This window comes from Corvus kubaryi, unplaced genomic scaffold (assembly GCF_017639235.1).
Source record: "Corvus kubaryi isolate FWS band 111438036 unplaced genomic scaffold, C.kubaryi_AGA036_p1.0 37384, whole genome shotgun sequence".
NCBI classification, from domain to species: domain Eukaryota; kingdom Metazoa; phylum Chordata; class Aves; order Passeriformes; family Corvidae; genus Corvus; species Corvus kubaryi.
Window position 1 is genome coordinate 875803 of NW_024581126.1, and position 19492 is coordinate 895294.

At 42.0% G+C, this 19492-nt stretch overlaps 1 protein-coding gene across 3 annotated transcripts in view; it reads left to right on the plus strand.

Moving 5' to 3' along the window:
• Positions 1-2816: 2816 nt before the first annotated feature.
• The window catches only part of USP47 (ubiquitin specific peptidase 47), a 52994-nt gene continuing 36318 nt past the window's right edge, over positions 2817-19492 (plus strand). Inside the window, exons 1-2 of one of the 3 annotated variants that reach the window (XM_042035592.1) lie at positions 2817-3020; positions 17951-18010. In XM_042035592.1, the coding sequence (XP_041891526.1) occupies positions 2982-3020; positions 17951-18010 (99 nt within the window). In that variant the 5' untranslated portion in view covers positions 2817-2981. The remainder of the gene's footprint in view (positions 3021-17950; positions 18011-19492) is intronic. The other 2 variants (XM_042035591.1, XM_042035594.1) reach the window with 2 other exon arrangements.

A 19492-nucleotide genomic window follows, 5' to 3' on the forward strand; every position in this document is an offset into this window, starting at 1 on the left:
TAAGAAGGCTCACATAAAGAGATTAAATACTGTAACATCCACAGATTACAAAAGCTCCTGAAGATTTAATTATTAACTAGAGATTATTACTCCATTAAAGATGTTTCATGCACACATGCTACACTGGATGTTTGCACAGTTTTAAAGGCTGGCAGGAGGATCTAACGAAGTATTTCTTTAAAAAACAAACTCCTGATTTTTATCTAGTAGGTACATATTTGTGGTAGCTACCTCCTTATTCTAACAGAACAATGCATTTCAAATAAAGTCACTGAGTTCTGTAACTTTTTCCCTTGTTAAGCACAAATGGCAGCAAAAAATAACCTGTAAGAACATAACATTTTAGAGAGCCAAAAGAACTTTCCAAAGTAACATCTCTGAAAGCTTCTTATCTGCGAATTCTGGATTCCTTCCAACACAGAGGAAGAAACCTCCAAGTCTGAGAGGTTATGTGGGGTGTGTCCCCAAAGTGTGGGGGAGAGGGGAAGTTACAGCAGACCAGTCAGTCACATACCGACATGCTTTGATGGTTGGATCCCCTATATTGGAAGCTTGGCTCTGTTCTGGCTCTTCAACTCAAGCACTTGCTCGCTAATCTCATGCATCTTTGGACACCACTGGACAACTGGAGATCACCAGGCAGCTGTGGTCCTCCAAATATCTACAAATGTTGACATCATTTTTCACTTCTTCTGCAATTATACCTTTTCTCACACCTAGATGCTTACAGAAGTCCCCCTCAAAAAAAAAACCCCCAACTAAATCCCAAACCTTTTAATGCAAAACACAGACGATAAGCATTAGTAAAGCACCTCTCTTCAGAAAGCCACAAGTTCATTAATTTCATACTGCCTTTTCTATTAAAAACCCCACTATTTTAGGTATTTTTTTTTCCTCTGGTAGAGGGGCAGCTCTACACAACCCCATGCTTAACATAAAGTAAAGTTAACAGCAAGGGACTTGCAGGTTCCTGTCTCCATACTTGGTTTTATCATATTAAAGCTCAAAGGTCTAAGATGAGGGGCTTTCAGGTGCAACATATTTTAAACATCCAGGGCAAGAGCTCCTGTCCCAAAGAACCCTCTGACCTTTGCGAGATAAAAAACTTGAAGCCAGTAGGTTATATAATGGAAAACAGGTTAGAAATATACTTAAAAACTGCTTCAAGTTTTTCAGTGAAAGGATTTCTGTGCTTAATTCAATGAATAAAAATTTTTTTTAAACCCTCAAAAATAAACAAACCACAACAAAAAACCCAAGCCAGAAACAGCATTTACCACAGCATATTTGAAGGATGAAAATAAACCACTGATGTTGCTTACAGAAATGACCATTTTGAAGCATTTTTTTAAAGCATTAATACACTATACTAATAGAAACACTAATAACATATCCTGATTGCAAAAGCTTCCACTTATCTCTGAGAAACCAGATAAGAACCTGAGAAGTTACATACTTTAAACGTGAAAAGGGAGAAGAGATCATTCAATTTTATCAAATCTTCAATAGCCTCTAGTACAATGGGTTTCAAAAATTATCCCCAAACACAAAACTTCATGGACACAAAGCCAAAACCTATCCTCAGTACTTCATTTTTCCACAAGAGGACACTAAAATAGTAACAAAAATAGTTGTGCAGGAACCTACAGCTACCATACAGCGTCGTTCATTAGCCGAGTAGAATGTTTTTCACTTACAAACTATTTTGCAGTGAAGTAGATATTAACTACTTTTCTTCTAATGTGCATTGTAGTCATTCTAGTGATTTGGCTTTTAGTGAGGCACAAAAACTAGATATATTTTAGCTTGTTGTGGGCAAAAATCAACAATTAAGCAATGCCACAGAAATAGCCTTGCACTCCGCTTGAAAATGAACTATTAACCTCGGATTTACAGCGAGCACACCCTAAACTTCATCGCATGACTTCAAGGAACAACTTCTGGGCACCCAAAAGGGCTCACATGGCAGCGAGACCGGGCTGTGCTTACGCACCCGCTCCAGCCTGGCACCAACAACGCAAAAGAGCGAGTGAAACACACGAAATAGCCTCCCGTGTCCCTGCAGCCCGGGCCTCCGGAAGGGCCGCCCGGGGAGCGGTGCGAGGGGACGGAGCCCGTGTGGCGGGCCTGGCGCCCCGACGCGCCGCTCCGAGCACGCCCACGGCCGGGCCGGCTCCGGGGCCGCGCTGCCCAACAGCCGCGGCCGCTCCCACCGAGCTCCGAGCCGCACCTGCGGCGGTGACCCGGGCGCGCTGCCCGCCCGCTCGCCTCCTGCCGCTCCACTCCCACGGCCTCAATCAGCTTAGAAAACACCCCTGAGATCATCCACTCCACCCCATGACCGAACACCAGCGCGGCACGTCCAGTCTTTCCCTAAACGCCTCCGCCGACGGTGGCTCCACCGCCTCCCTGGGCAGCCCGTTCCGTTTATTCACTCCCTGCTCCCCCGCGCCCGCCGCAAGCCCGGGCGCCCCACGCTGTTCCCCGGGGCAGGATAACGTGAGCGGGGAGCGGCGGCGGCCCAGCGCCACGGGCGGCTCCGTGCGCGGGGCGGCTCTGGCAGAGGTTCCGCGCTGCGCCTCCGACACCGCCCCTCGTGCTCGGTCAACACCGCGCGGCTCGGCCGGGCCGGGCAGCGGCACCGGGCCCGGGCCGGGCTCCAGGACGCGCCGCGGCCGCGCCGACAGCGATGAGAGCGGCGGGCCGCGGCGGGCCCGGGGTGGGGCGGCTCTCGCGAGAACCGCGCCGGCGGCCATTTTGCCATGGATTGGCGGCGGGGCGGGGCCGCGGCGCTGCCCGCGGGAGCGGAGGAGGTGGAAGAGGAGGAAGAGGAGGAGGACGAAGAAGAAGAGGAGGAGAAGGAGGAGGAGGAGGAAAAGAAGAAGGGGGAGGATGAGCCGCGGGCGTCCCCCCGCCTCCCGCTGCTGCTGACGACGGCTCTCGGTTCAGCCTGCTGCGGGCTCCGCGCCGCGCCACCGGCCATGGTGCCCAGCGAGGAGAACCAGCTCGTGCCCAAAGAGGTGAGGCGGAAGGCGGAGGCGGCGGCCCCCGCGGCGGGCGGGAGGCCCGGGACGCCGGCGCCGACCGAGGAGGGGGTGGAGGAGGAGGCCCGGCCTGGCCTGGCTCGGCTCTGCTCCGCTCCCTCCCTGCGCGGCCCGGCGGGCGGGGGCCCGTCTTTGTGCGGGGCTGGGGGTGATGATGGTGCGCGGGGGAAGGGGCTGGCCGGGGGAGGAGGAGGAGGCCGGGGCCGAGCCCGGGCTGCGCAGGGCCCCGGGCTGCCCGAAGGCTGCACCTGTCCGTGCCGCGGCATGCGGGGAGCCGGCCTGCGCGGCGGCGGGGCCGGGCCGGGCCGCTCTGGTGTCACGCGGCTGGAGGCAGCGCGGCCGCTCCCGCTGGCCAGCGGGGACTGTGGGCGAGGGGCAGATTAGGCAGCCGGCCCCGGCGGCCAGGCGGGTCTTGGCCGAGGGGCAGCGGCCGGGGCTGGGTGCGGGGCGGCTCCGCGCCTCCCGGAGCGCCGCAGAACGGGCGGCAGTGCTCGCGGTGGGTGCCGGAGGGAACGGGTTGAGCAGCGGGTTGTTTCCTTTATTCTGGGCCCCTCATCTCTCCCCTGCTGTAGTGAGAAGGGGGAAGGCTTGGTTTTGGCCATAGGCTAGTATTAAGTGCCCGAGTGAAGGAGGAAGGCGAAGCCTCTGTCCTGCAGCGATAGGCGAATGACACGTGTCAACTTGGAGCGATACCGTGCAGGGGAAGGAGTTCGAGTGATGGCATGAAATGTTTGGGAACAGCTACTGGTAGAGTAGTATCAGCAGAAACTTTGTTTCCTGAGCAGGTACACTTGCATATTTTGCCAACTTTTCTGATAGTTTTGTTCTGATAAATTACTCAAACCCTTCCCGTTGTTTTTCGTCAAACGTCAGTGTTTGTTACGTTTACCTGTTCTGTTTGCGTATTCTTACGGGAAGCTTTGTCAGACAAGGGCTTCGTTTTTGTGGAGCTTAGCGAAATGAGATGCTGATCCTTAAATGGTATTCTTGAGTAGATCTTGAAAGCAAATAACAACACTGAATATTAGAAACAATTTTTTGTGCAGGCAGTTGTACGTATAAGCACAGGATATATGTAGGACAACGGTAACTTTACCTTTTCTTTCCTTTCTTAAAATACTAAGGTTTAAAGGACTACATCTCATCTTTTTACAGGAAACTGAAATCTCCAGAAACTTTAAAAAGAGATGGAGTGTAGTAGCTAGTATGCTTAAATATCAGCTGTGAACCAAAATCTTCAAAAATATAAAATCAGAGACGGAAGATAGAGTAGCCGATACACTTAAATATTTCATTTTAAAACCAAATAAATATATAGATAAGGGAGAGTGGCAGGAGAAACATTGTGGCAGTAGCTGTGGTTAAGTGGAGTAGACAAGGTGGTTAATAAAAGCAGCTAGCCAAGGCTGTGATTTTAGTTATATGTATTAATAGTATCCCCCTTGGCTTTAGAGTTGTATTCAGAATATACTTATGATTCAGATGTGTACTTTTAACTGACTCATTGGACAAGGATTTTGAATGCACTTTCATCTGTGGGGGGGGGAAGTATGGGCAGAGGAAGATGAATATATGTGATTATAGATATGGATATCTTAAACAGTGTGAAATCTATAAACTTTGTACATTGATAATGCTAGCAGGAGTTGCTTTTTCTCAGCAAGTTTTTTCAGGTTCTTTATTGTGTCTCTATGCATTTTTAAAGTAAATGAAACTGAACAGAATATTAGTGAAATCAAATTGAGAAAGAAAACAGATGAACTATTTGTGTTAAGCCCATCTGGTTATATCTATATATGTATATATGTGTGTGTTATAACAGAAGTTTATCTTCAACTTTTCCAGTGTTTTTCAGTATATCCTCATTTTTATTTTAGTGATAGGGAGTTTTAATGAATGTTACACTGCAGCATTCCCATTAAGTCCTTTTGAGATTCATTAATAGTCCCATTGCAGAGAGCACTGAGTTATGGGTAAACAGAATTCTCCAGGTCTCTGAGTTCTCAACAGCCTGCTCCTAAATATTCCTATTATGCCCCTAACAGCAGTTGGAGGCAAAGCAGATCGTTTGGAGTTTCAGCTCTGCCCTTTAGGGATGGATAAAGGATCACAGTTCATGGGTTTTGGCCCTTCCCGGTGGGCTGGGTGGTATCACTTGTACAGCTCACTGTCTAGTGCTGCTTCAGAGATTTAACCTGGGCTGTGAACCAGTATCTGCTGAGATGACTGCGCAACCAGATTTTCCTTGGCATTCCAGTGTAAAAGAGCAAGAAGAAATGTAACGTTGTTTGCTTTAGGCTGGTTTAGGGAATGACTAATCATCCAAAGGAGTGGATGGGAAAAGGATTTTGGTTCTTGTCTACATGATGCCTTGGTAGATAAGTGGTAGGAGGTGTCTATAACACTACCAGCCTGTGTGTGCTGGAGTGGAAAGATGGGTATTAAGTTGATTATGAGTCTTCAGTTTGTGTTTGTCTCCATATTTTTGTATATGCTAACAGGAGCTCAGATTGCTGTTTCCGAAGTTAAATTGCTTGGATTTTTTTGGAAGGAGTAAGATCATGTTTTCATGGATACAAAGTGGATACAAAGTTTCGCTGCTGCACTTCAAATATCTTTTATTAGTCTCTTGTGAAAAGTTCTCTTTTGTTCATTCCATAGCTTCAGCTGCATTTCTGAAGTCCAGGTAATCAGTGCCTTGTTATTTTCTCTTGCTCATAACTTCGGGATAAAGTTCTTTTTCCTTTGGAAGAGATGTATTAAAGCAGTTTCTGATAAACCGGTGTAGGGATTTTGTTTTGCATAAAGATTTTTGCCTGGGCTATTCAGGCATTTACTAAGTTCATTCTTGCATCCCTACTGCTGCCTAATGCTTTCCCAACTGTTCCTGTAAGAGTGTAACCAATAATTCCTTATGGGGGGGGGGGGGGGCAGTGAGAGACCCTGTTCACTGGATCTGGGGTTCAGTGTGAACTGGTCCCTGTATCTTTTCCTCCCAATCCTCAATTACTTTGCTTTCTTCATCTAAAAGATGAAAAGATTCAATTTAGTTTTCTTTTATAGCCATTGAACAGAAGGCATTGAGTAAAATACAGCTCATTGCTGCACCCTGATAGCAAAATTTGAGCATATTCTTTAAAAATTGCTGTATTAATAAGTGTAGATTTTTACCTCATTAGTCTAGTAAAGCAGTAACCCTGGGAAGGGAGGGTGAATAGTATGAGCAAGATAATTATGGAAATTAGAAGAAAATTATGCTATCAGAAGGGAAAACCTTTTTATGACTTTCAGTTTTTCTTACAGGAAAAGTTGACTTAAAACTTATTTTGGGAAAATCTACCTCAAACAGAAAATAATGAAATATTCTTTTCAACACAGTTGATGAGGGAGATGCTGGTGTGTGTTTATAAGTTTATAAGTGTTTAATATAAGTGAACTTTACAAAGACTTATCTTGAAAATCAAGATGTATCAGAACTTAGTGAGTATTGGTCAGAATATGAGAAGTATGTTCTGCTCTGAGATTTTTGAAGTGTTTGTGCTACTGATCAAGTAAATACTGTGCAGATCCTTTTTCAACATGTTTCAGCATGAACTATCCAAAGTACACCTGTCAGAATATATATATATATACACACATATATACTTTGTACTTGCAATTAAATCAAGCAAGGCGGTGTGAGTTCCCTCTCAGCTCACTAATGTGAGTCTTTTCATCCCTACACTAATGAATCCATTTTAATCTTCTGCACTGAACAAATCAAATGTGTCTCTTGATGGATATCATTCTGACTTCCTCATTAGAAGAGCGGGAATCTGATTAAGATATTTTGCAATTCTGTTAAGTAAAGGGATGCTGTTCTTTTCTATGCTGATGACATCCTTGTTTTTTCCTTCCCATGTATTAAAAGATTCTACAAGTGGTTACAGCTTGCATAATTTATCAGTTTTTCCTGCTTTCCTTCTCATGTGCTCCATTAGAAAACATAGAGGTATGATTGTGACAACTAGAGAAACTGACTAATTCATTGACAGAGAGAGTATTTTGGAAATCAAATTTAGGAAACAAACAAAAAATCCACATGGAATTCCACCAAGTAATTTGTTCCTTGCAGACAGACACTTTCTGAATGATGTTCACGTGGTTACTGAGTTTGGTGAATAAGGCTTAGGAGTAGAATTCAAGAGCTTTCCCTGCATTTTCCCAGCCATTGCGTTTTCCAGTCACCATTTACTTTCCCTTGCTATCATCTGGGTATTTAATCTGCAGCATAGAAAGATGATCAGGGTAAGGAACTATCAGCACCTCCAGATCATCTGATGAAATGTTTTTGCCTGAGAGGTACCAGCTGCCTGATGGGCAGTACTTGGTACTGGAGCCTCAGGCTGTAAATGCTGCTTGCTGAAGTTACTACTCAGTAGAATAATCTGACACCCAAATAACGAAATACTCTTTTTTTTTCCTGCAGTAATACATCTTGAACATCACCACAAACAATAAATGCCATTTTCTCTACTGTTTTGTGCGTCACTGGTGATTAAAATTTCAGAATCAAAAGCATCAGTAGTAAAATTATAATCCTTGATTAATTTTTTTTGTGCAGCTGCACACTCTTTTCTCAGACCAGTAATGAACTTTTTCGTAAACTGTGAAGCAGTTACCAGGAGGCAGAGATTTGTCAGTGTTACATTCTGCACTCTTTTGAGCTCAGAGTATCAGTATACAACAAAAAAGTTTTCAGTGCTTTGTTTGTTGCCATTATGAAATAAAGCCCACTAATATTATTTTCTGTTCTTTTTAGAACTGATTGTGGTTATAATCAATGCAGCCTTTCATCATAGTTTTAAAATGTTAGTTGTCCAAACACAAATACTGATGAAAATTACTATTATGCAGCCTCTTTTTGCTGATAGAATGTATTGATATCAATATAACGTTAAAACTTGTGGTGATTTACTGAAATAAACCAGTACCTTGAATTTGTGTTACCTTTGAATTACGTGTTTTAGTCTTGTCAGAATTAAATGGGAGTGGGGCGGGGTATTATTTTAAACCTTTCCCCTCCTGTGCATTACAGTTGGTACTGTAATACACTACACGATGTACAAATGTTCATATATCCAGTCACAGCTTCACTCTTTTTGTTGTGTTTGAAAATATGTTAGGTTTTATGTAAGAAAATAAGGGTGAAAGTTATGTCTGAAGAAAATGGAGAGATTGAGTTACATGTACATATTCAGCCTTTTTATTCAGTTTGAAGAAGTTTTTCATTCCTTTGTGAACACTTAAAGCTGCTATTTTACAATTTGCCCTTTGAGATTTAATGTGGTGTACCTTCGGGTGAGCTGCCTATTTAGCATTTTGTTTTTTGTTTTTGTTTCATTTCTTCTCTTGAATGAAATATTCTCAAAAGAATGCCACTAGTTACTGAAGAACTGATAATTGTGAATACTAGTAAGTCACAGAATTTTTTTGTGAAGTTCTGATAAAATAACAATGAACTTGACCACAGTTTCAGGCACTATGAAATGCCAGGTTTTTTATTTTCTTTGGTTTTTGCAATGTTTGGCATGTAGTCAGCTTGCAGTGAGCAAACGCTCTTGCACAGCATTGGCAGATGAAATAATTTCTAAAAAGGATGTTGTGCATGTTCTAAAAATACTAAGGGGTGAAATTGGTACAGATCACTTGATTCAATATAATTGTTGAGATTGTGATCACAAGGATGCTTTAGGTGCTTCTGAAAAATGGCAACAGATTATTTTTAGATTGGCATTTCTGTGAATAGCTTAGAGCTGGTTATCCTGCTGCAGTTCAGGTGTAGCTTCTCAATAAGCACATGTGATGAAAGCTGCCTCAGTAACATGAGCAAGTGTGCTTGAATTCCTGAGGATTGGTGAATGCTCTAGTTTTGAAGCTGTATGAGAAATATATTTGATATAGTGTGAAAGTTTTCAAGTAAATAATGTCTGAATGTGTAAATAGCATTTTCTGAAGAAGTTTGGCAGCATACTACAGGAGCTAAAGGAATGGAAGGCAGCCATGCTCACTGATTTGTGTAGGTATTGGTTTGAGACCAGTAACAGTGAAGGAAAAGAAAAAATAGCAGATACAGAAACTCTTAAGTAGTACCTGGTGTTTGTAAATAAAATGCTTTCATCAGTTCATATATGGAAAAATTGTCTAGATCCTTTCTCACATACACATTGTCATCCTTTTTTCCTTCCGTGGAGACATTGCTCCAGAGTTCCATGTTCTCCCCTTTGTGGCAGTGGCAGCAGGCAGAGTTTCTGCCCAGGTGCTTCCATTCTGAACTGTACCCTTCATCCTGTGCAGAATTGCTAGAGAGCTGCACAAAGAATCCCTGCTAACATGCCTCACTATTCAGCTTCTGTTTTTCCTTCCCCAGCAGCAGCTGGACAGCTTAAAATTTGAAAGTTGTTAAAGAACTAAAAACTATGCCTGTGGTCATGTTTTAATGTCTAAACTGTACAGGATTTTAATTTTTTAGCATACATGTCTGTTGGCAATTTCGTAGGGAAGCAAACCTTCATTTCAGAATTGTCCATGAAGAGAAGACTCTTCTGAGTACTGGTTTTGCTCAGACTCTTAATTTGTTTTTATGCTAATGTTGTATTTGTAATTGAATCCAGCAGAAAGTCCTTTAGAATAGGAGCAGCATAGGAAAATGTTACCCTAAAATTCGTACTTGAAGAAATGGAGGGCAGGTCCATCCACTACTCCTGTGATTCTCCATAGGAAACAAATGTTGCAAGTATTGATTAACGTATGAAAGTGTAGTAAGTGTCTCGTGGTGTTCTCATATCCCCCTTTTTCAGCTTTTTTGGGGTTTTTTTTTTTTTTTGCAGGAAAAACAAGGAGCATGCTGATTAGGAAGGTAGAGACAAATTACAAGCAGGGAAAGCTGTATAAAGATGAGGCTGTTTCAGATCTGAATGTGAAGGTTATACTGTAATGAGTGTAGAGAGTCTGGCAGACAGTTTGCAAATGTAGAGAGCTTCATTGACATTTAATTCTCACAATTAGTGTGGTTACAAAACCTTTTGCAAGCTCAACAACTTTGGGTCAGAGGAGGAAAGGAAATAGGATCAGCTGAAATTATAACCTTTAAGAGAGTGAAATACTCAAGATGTCCAGTGGTTAAGAGAAAACTACAGATTTTTGAGCTAGTCTTTGTTACCCCTTAAGGAAACTTCGTTAGAGTTCTTGTGTGATCTGCAGGCATGACCAGGAAATATTTGCACTCTTTTGTTATTGATGGCTGCTTTGTTTGACTTTTTTTAAGGGAAGTAATTAATCTTGAATCACCTTAATTTACCATATTTAAAAGGCCATGAGGAGATAAGTGTAAGAAGACTGGTTCTTCAGGATGTCCTTAGTAAGGCATATTTAAAGTCTCTTAAAATAAGAAAAATACCTTCTGTAAAACTGAAAAGTGGATATTTTGGTCTCTAGTTCAGCTCTCCCCAGACATGTATCCCCTCACACTATATCTTTTTTTATAGTCTTTGGAACAACTTCCAGGCTTGAACTTATTTCTGGCCCCACCCCAGCTTTTTTTGCCTTTCCTATTCTTTTGTGTTTTTTACAAATGACCCAGTAATACACAACAGTAGGAACAAACTCTCAAAAGTAAACACTAGCCTCATAACACACTCTTTATTTCTGAGGCATAGGGTTATTTTTGGAGACATTTAGAAAGTTAGAAGTATTAGACTTTGAAGTGTCTATGTATTATAAAAATAATTTGTCCCTATGCATTTTCTAGGAGTGACAGTTGACAGCTGGCATGCAGCTGGTTCAGTGAGGTGGCACTTTGGATTCTTTTTAACTAAATTTTATTACTAAGGAAGCATTTCTGAGAAGGTGCCTTTGAAAATAAGAATAATCTACACGAGGCAGAGAAGAGAGTAAAACATACACCCCATTTTCTGAAGAGAACAAGATCACAGGGGCTCTGCTGCAGGACTGATTTTGTATCTCCTCTCTGAATCGGGTTATCCCCTGTAGGAAAGCATTTGTAGGGTTCACTTGGGCAGGGCCGTGGGTGTCAGTATGGCCCACCTGCCTTTTGGGATCTGCAGCAGTTATCCTGTACCTATAGCGGCTGTCAAGCACAGGGAGAGTGGCATGAGGGTGGAAGCAGTGGCATTGCCACAGCAGTGACACTTTTTGCTCTTCTAGGCCTTTCAGAATAGAAGGGGGAGTTACTCCTCTTGTCCTGTGAGCAGCACTGCCATTTACAGACTCATACCCTACCTAAGGATGGAGGGTCTCATTTCAGTCTCTTAGGATACCACAGAAAGTTGCAGTTATGTCCAGGTGGTGTTGGTATTTAGTGAGGTAAGCACTACTACATATAATACATGCATTTAAAATACTCCTACTACTCCTCTGCTGGTCCTGTTAACTCTCCTGAAAACCCCCAAACAAACCAGGGAGGGGGCAAAGGTTCAATAATTAGGAAAATGGTCAGAGTCAGGATATCTATTCCTGAATTTTGATGATATTTTATGCTTGTTATGAAGCAATTTTCTTCCTTACTTGTAAAGGGACAGAAGAACTCTAGTTTCACTGGCTTTAAAACGTTGTTGGATTTTGCCTGAAGTCTCCCCAGGTATAATGAAGAATTTGAAGGGTGGGGATAAAGTGTGTTATTGAGGTACTCAAAAACCCAATACTTTAAAGTCAGTCAGATTTAAAATTAAATGATTGTGTCTAAAGGTTGTTAAGATTTTTTTTTGCTTCAGGAAACATTCCAACACAAGATATATCAAGTTAACAGCTGAAAATTACTCTGTTTAAGACCTCCTGGGATCTGTGTTTAAAAAAAGTGTATTCAGTTTGCTACAAGTGTGCTATAAAATACATCTTTGTAAGTGTGTTTTGGTTCAGGCATTTGTAACAGGATTCTAAGTGCACTGTTCTGTCAATTAACTCAGACTAGGCTGCAGCAAAGCACCTGTGTTGAGTAACACCTAAGTGCTCTGACAGGATTCGTTTAGTAAACTGTATTTTAAAAAGAAGTTGCTTCTTTCCTCTAAAATAAAGCCATATGTTAGTCTGAGACCACCTGCTCAATGCTTCCCTCATTCTGAATCACCCTGTAATCAACCCTGTGTTTACTTCCTGGGGAGTGACCCTGCTCACCTGGCTGTACCAGGGAAGTTTGCCTCTAAAAAGGGCTTTGTTGGGCTTTAAAAAAACATGGAGCATGAGTAGCTCTGGTGAGGGTAGGAGGGGGTCGTGGGTTGTAAGGACTCTCTGAGTCCATGGTTAAAAATCACAGGGTAAAAAGAGGGGAAATGGTGGGAACAGGTGGAAATGGTATCCCGGTGCTCACTGGCTGTTCTCCCCTTATTTGCTGTCTATTGGAAAGATCTCTGACCTTCACATTTTCTGCAGAAAGCAGTGCTGTCAACATGTATCCAGTGTGGTGGTTAATGGATTGGACCTCTTGGAATAGGTGAAAGAATTCCTAAATTATGATTGTGGGTTCTCAAGGAGCTGATTTGTCATTCCTGAGAGAGAACGTTGAAATAGGCTTCTGTTCAGTTGAACTGATGTTAATGTCTGAATGTTTCTATGTGATTATGTTTTAGAAGTGAAAGGTGCAGACCACTTTTGTGTCATTGAAGCTCCCAGATTTCACTTATCCTTGTAATTGCTGGAAACATGCATCCAGTCAGTTACACAGACCTGGAATGTGCATCCCAAAGTTTGCCCAGCAGTGACATGACAGGCAGTAGTCACTTGTGGGCACTTCATATGGGAGTCTTAAGTTGCTGAAGCTACATTAGATTTGAGAATTGCTGTCTTAGGCTTAATGATCCAAGTAATTCTGTGAGTATAAGCTTGATGTCTGCCGTTGCTGCTTGCTACTGATCTCCTTGTCTTTCATCTCTATTGCAGTGATTGGTGAGAATTATTTACAGGGTGTGGACATGTAGAATCTTCTCTAGTGGTGGTCCTTTTAAGTCTCAATAGGCTGTTAACTTTACTTGGCAGTCAAACTTCACACAGCTGTTGGTTCAACTCTTGACCTGAAACTTGTGATTTTTACTTACTGTCTATTTTTAACTGTTGGAAATATTGGGATTTGGAAATATTGGGTAGAATCTGTATGAAGTTTGACCTCAGCTTTAGGTTTCACTTTCCATCTCTGAAAATAATTCTATAAAAATTAAGCAGGAGTTAAAATAGTGAATTGCTGCTATAGAATTTTAATTAACTCAGTGATTCAAGGCTGAAAAATAGCAAGCCACATCTAAATGCAGTGTTAAAACCACTGCAGTTCTACATTTGAATATTGTTGTGACAGATCTAGTAACACTCTACTTTTTTTGTTTCTGTACTTTCAACAAATACAGAACCTATATGGTCAAAGCAAATGTCTGTCTTGCAGATGGCACTAATAACAATGCTGCCTTTGTTGGTATGTACAGAAATACAGCTTGAATTGCTTCAGTGCAACAACATGCTTTGTGCTCTGCAACTTGCAGGTGCAGATCTTTAATGGAAGAAAGATGAAATATTTTTTAGAAAGGTACGTGGGGTGTAAATGCTTGTGTAGCACAGCCCTCTAGAAAGTCCACCCAGGTCAGACTTGTGTGTTGATTGCATGTTTGTATTGTAAAGTCTTTGGTAAGTCTGCTCTGATAGTCAGAAATCTTCTACATGCAGGTTTAACATCATCACCTTTCTAGAAATGGAAAAATGTCAAGGGCCATAGGATGGTTCGGGTTGGAAGGGACCTTAAAGATCATCTAGTTCCAGCCCCCTACTGTGGGTAGGGACACCTTCCACTAGATCAGTTGCTCAGAGCCCCATGCAGCCTGGCCGTGAATACTTCCAGGGATGGGGCATTCCACAACTTCCCTGCACAACATGTGCCAGTGCTTCAGCACCCTCATGATAAAGAATCTCTTCCATATATCTAATCTAAGTTTCCCCTTTCAGAGTGAACCCATTACTCCTTGTCTTATCACTACAGTTCCTGATGAGCAGTTGCTCTCTGGCTTCCTTGTAGGCCCTTCAGATACTGCTGCTATGAGGTCTCTGCTGCTATGAGGTTTCTCTTCTCTGGGCTGAACAGCCCCAACTCTGTCAGCCTGTCTTTGTAGAGCAGGTACCCCAGTCCCCCTATCAGCTTCATGTGCCTGCTCTGGACTTGCTCCAACAGTTCCATGTCCCCCTTGTGCTGTGGGCTCCAGAAATGTACCCAGCACTTGGGGTGGGGACTCACAAGGGCAGAGTAGAGGAGCAGAATCCCTGCCCCTGACCTGCTGGTCACACTCTGCTTGATGCACCCCAGGATACATTTGGCTTTCTGGGCTGCCAGCTCACGCTGCAGGCTCACATTAAGTTTTTCATCAACCATCACCCCCAAGTCCTTCTCCTCAGGCCTGCTCTCAATCACTTTCCTGCCCAGCCTGTAGGTGTTTGGCATTGTCCCAACTCAGGTGTAGAACCTTGCACTTCGCTTTGTTGAACTTCATGGAGGTCACACAGCCCCACCTCTCAAGCTGTCAGTGTCCCTCGGGATGGCATCTCTTCCATCCAGCATGTTGGCACCACCACACAGCTTACTGTCATCAGCAAACTTGCTGAGGGTGCTCTCCATCCCGCTGGATTCCCACCCTCAGCCAGATAGAGTGACTTGGGATGAAAGTGTCAGTGTTTTCAATATTTTTTAAAATTGCAGGTAACAGTTGAAATTACAATTTCAACTGTTGACCAAAATATTAGCCTGAGAAAACTTCTATGCTAAAATAATCATAGGATGATTCTGTTAATTGTAGCCTTAAGCAGCAGTCTGCATTTGCCTTTTAGGTGCTGATGCAGTTGGGGGTCTGCAACTTGTTTTCCTAAGCCACTGGTGTACTGTGTCACACTTTGGCAAAGTAGCAGCATGGAGCTTTGAGGACTTCTCCCGAGTACTGGATACATTGCTTGCTAGCTGAGTAGTTGCTCTTATTTCTTCTGAGGAAAAGGCAGTAAGGTATTTTTGCATTTGCCTGTGAGTACAGTGTGTATGTTAATTTGAAATCCTTGAACTGTGTAGTTAATATGCTTATTGATTTTGTGAGGTGTAATAAATAATCGGCTTGGTGCATTCCAGAATAACTTTTATCAGGGTAAAATTAAGCAACTTTATAGAATGACCTTTGGTCTCGTAATTGTACTTTAAAGACATTTCCATGCTGAGAGAAGATTTTTGTAAAATGCAGAATTGCACTAGTGGTTATTATAAAGTTTATTCAGTGTTGGAGTGAGTGCTTTAATTGACAAGTAGAGAATGCTGCATTTCAGAGATGGACACATCCGTGTGATTTCAACAAGGCCAGGTGCTGTATCCTGCACTTGGGTCACAACAACCCCATGTATTGCTACAGGCTTTGGGACCAGTGGCTGGAAAGCTGTCCAGTGGAAAAGGACCTGGGGGTGCTGACTGACAGCAGCTGTAAGTGGCCAAGAAGGCCCATGACGTCCTGGTCTGGATCAGGAACAGTGTGGCCAGCAGGAGCAGGGCAGTGACTGTCCCCCTCTACTGGACACTGGTGAGGCCACACCTCGAGTGCTGTGTCCAGTTCTGGCCCCCTCAGTTCAGGAAGGACATTGAGGGGCTGGAGCGTGTCCGGAGAAGGGCAATGGAGCTGGGAGGGTCTAGAGGGTACATCCTATGAGGAGCAGCTGAGGGAGCTTGGGGTGTTTAGCCTGGAGAAAAGGAGGCTGTGTATTGCAACTTAATTGACACTGTAACACTGCTCCTATGGTAATTTAAATATTAAAATGGACTATTCTTTCTTAAGTTATTCTGTGAATGGTGTTTCCAAACTCAGTAATAATATTTTTTTATACTGTAAAGGTGACTTTATATAAAATAAAAGTAATTTTACAACTTTCAATTATGACTTGTTAATTTTGTTTTCATATACTTTATCCCTCTCCACAACTGCCTGAAAGAGGGTGTAGCCAGGTGGGGATTGGCCTCTTCTTGCAGGAAACGGGAAACAGGACAAGGGGATACAGCCTGAAGCTGCAATGAGGGAAGTTCAGGTTAGATATCAGGAGGAATTTCTTCACAGAAAGGATTGTTAATCATTGGAAGGGGCTGCTCAGGGAGGTGGTGGAGTCCCCATCCCTGGAGGTGTTCGGGAAACAACTGGATGTGGCACTTAATGCCATGGTCTGGTTGACATGGTAATCATCAGTTAAAGGTTGGACTCGATGATCTAGGAGGTCTTTTCTAACCTAAATGGTTTTGTGATTCTGTGGCTTGTGGTTTGTCTTGTCAGAGCAGCTGAAAGCTCTCTGTTACTTCTAAAATTTCTGAACATCATATAAACAGTATAATTTGTAAATCTGATTTGTTTGATTTGTTATGTGGAATTTGTTTAGTGAAGTAGCTCTTGAAAATCTTCCAGCAGTCCTTAACTGAAAAAACAAGAGCTGAGAAGCCAGCACAAGAACATTTTTATAAAAGAAGCAACCTGTAGATAGTTCTGTGCAGGTGATACCTGGAGCCTGTCCTCCCACCCTCCACTGTGTGCACCAAGTCAAATAGCACAGTACAGAATTACACATGCCCCTTGTGTACCAGACTTGGCTTGCCTGTCTGTGGAGAGAAGGAATTCAGGCTGAAGTCAAGGTTCTTTGGAGTCCCTGATTAGGAGGAAAACTGGAAGTCTTAATTAAATTTTTGACACAGGGCAATGTATTTGATAATGATAATATTACAAATCAGCAGTTTCAGATTTGTGGTTCTGGGACTCCATTAACCTTTGGGTCATTTTAACAAAATGTACGTGACTTTCAATTGAGAGCAGGTAAAACCAGTAAGCAGCAAAAGATTTAAATTGTGTGATTTAAATCTGAAATCTCTCAAATCTGAAATTACAAACTGGTATGTAAAGGAAACTGCTAGACACAGTCTTGACATACTAAAACTTCCAAACAGGATCTTCAGTTCTCAGTATGTGAAGAAAAAAGTCTTGCCTTATGTGTCATTCTGCTGAGAAGTTAAATGCAGTAGTCTAATTTGGGCTATTTTTATAGGTCCTTTGGTGGGGCAAATAGGGCACGTCAGTAAAGATAACATCAGTGGTTTTGGTTTTTATAATCTTCACTGAGGGCACAGTTGAAGAAATTTGGAAAAGAGCAGTGATATGAGCATCTTCATTCCCACTTCCTGTTTTTCCTTTCTGGAAAAATACACAGTGCACCACTTGAGAGTCAGAAACTGGTTAATTTGATGTTTAGTCAGAAAACAATTTTGTGCAGTTAATATTTGTTGTTGAATTTTTGATGGTAGGTAAGCGATACCAAGGCAGGCTTTACTTTAAGAGTGTTAGGAATAAAGCCAGTAACTTCATCTCTTTACTGCCTTCATACTTCAAAATGGGCTCATATTAATAAAACTTCCCTACAGGAAATAATTCAGGCATGAAAGAACAGTTTCATATGAAACTGGACAGCTTCATAATTTATAAATATAATAATAAAGTGAATTACAGGGTTGTATGCTAATCCTACCTTTGAACCATTTGAGGTAAAACATTTACTTATGTCTGTGGTGTGTTTTAAAGATAATCAAGGGAAGTGTTAGTATGAATTTATATCTTGAATTATTGTTTACATTTTCTTATCCATTCACTTCTTTATGAAATGTATTCTGTGTATTACAACTTAACTGACACTGTAACACTGCTCCTATGATAATTTAAATATTAAAATGGACTATTCTTTCGTAAGTTATTCTGTGAATGGTGTTTTCAAACTCGGTAATAGTATTTTTTTATGCTGTAAAGGTGACTTTATATAAAATAAAAGTAATTTTACAACTTTCAATTATGACTTGTTAATTTTGTTTTCATATACTATAGGATATGTTTTGGAGTTGCAGACAGAGTATCTTTGCTGAAATGAAGAAGAAATTTTCACAGGTAGACAGATGAAGTCAACTTTATAAAATGATAACCAAGAAACACAATAACAGCATGATGCTGTAGCTTCTGTTTATTTTAACATGAGCATGAGCTATTGACATTAAACTCTCTGTGCATGTTCTTGAATACAAAGATGATGTCCAATTAAATTCAGTCTTAATGGTAGCTTCAAATTGGAGTATGTGCTTATATGATTTTACACTGGCGTGTGAGGCTTTGGCGCTCTCTCTGCATTAAAAAAAAGGAAATGTTTTGCTCTCAAAATGTATCAGATTATGTAATGGTTAAAGTTAATTTTTGTGTTTCTGTTGTGGACTTGGTTTGATAACAGCCTGTCAGAATAGTTGAGGGATCTATCTCTGGCCAGTATTGCTTTTCACACTATTTTTGTAGTAAAGTCTTAAAACAAGGTGTTGCATTGTTGTCTCCTAGTTCAGCTGGTATGTGTGAATGCTCTCCATGCATAGAGTTGGGCTGAGGTTATTTTTGCTCTATCTATTTACTGCTAACAACTTGAAGCGGGTGGCAGTGTGAATGAATGACGGCTTAATACCCTTTGCTATACTAACCCTGAGTTAAACCAGTTCAGTCTGTCAGAATTACATCTGTGAACAAGGAAGAGAGGATTTGTGTGACATGCGACTTCCACCAACCCAACCAGCAAATCTTCTGTAATCTGTAATTTGTTCCCTTAGTGTTATTTCCATCCCTCAGATACTTTGTGTCTAATTATTTTCAGTAGCAACTCTAATGCAGGTCGCAACTGATTCACCATCCAAGGCAGCAGGGAAAGTGAGAGTGGGAGGAGGGCAGTTACCGAGGTGGTTTATGGAAGGGCAGTAGCACAAGGAATGAAGTCTCCAGTGGAGAGCTGCTCATGATATGATCATATGCAGTGGCCCATCAAGTTATAGGATCAATACGAAATCAGTGTGGGGACAATTAAATCCAAATTAACTTCTATTTTCCAAGATGAATCTGTATGGATAGTAGCAAGTGCCTCTTAACCTCCCTGCGCTGTTCTAGAGAGGAGGGCGGGCTTCCACCCAGAGCAAGCCTTTACCATTGCTGAGGGACCTGCATGTAGGTATAGGCTGATCTTACAAGTTTGTTGGGTCTTAGCTGCTGCTCATCTTCTTAAAAAAAAATCAAGAAAGACCACTGAACAAGCTTTACCTTCTCTTTCCTAACCACACAGTGAAAGAGGGAAATTGCTTCTTCAGCAAAAAAGGAAAAAAAAAAAGATAAAAACAAAAAAAAAGATGCTGTGCTGGGAAGTTTCAAGGAAAGAGCCCAGGAGAAGTAATCACTGGTGAAATTTAATTTTAGTCTACTTAAGTACAGCCCTGTGCGTCTCTGTGGCTGCTGTAGATGAAAGTGAGGATATAATACATCAAAATTACTTTGACTTCCAAATTGTGTTTTCTTCTTAATGTGTGGTTAATGTTTCAAAAATAGTTTTGCATGTCTTCTTGGAAA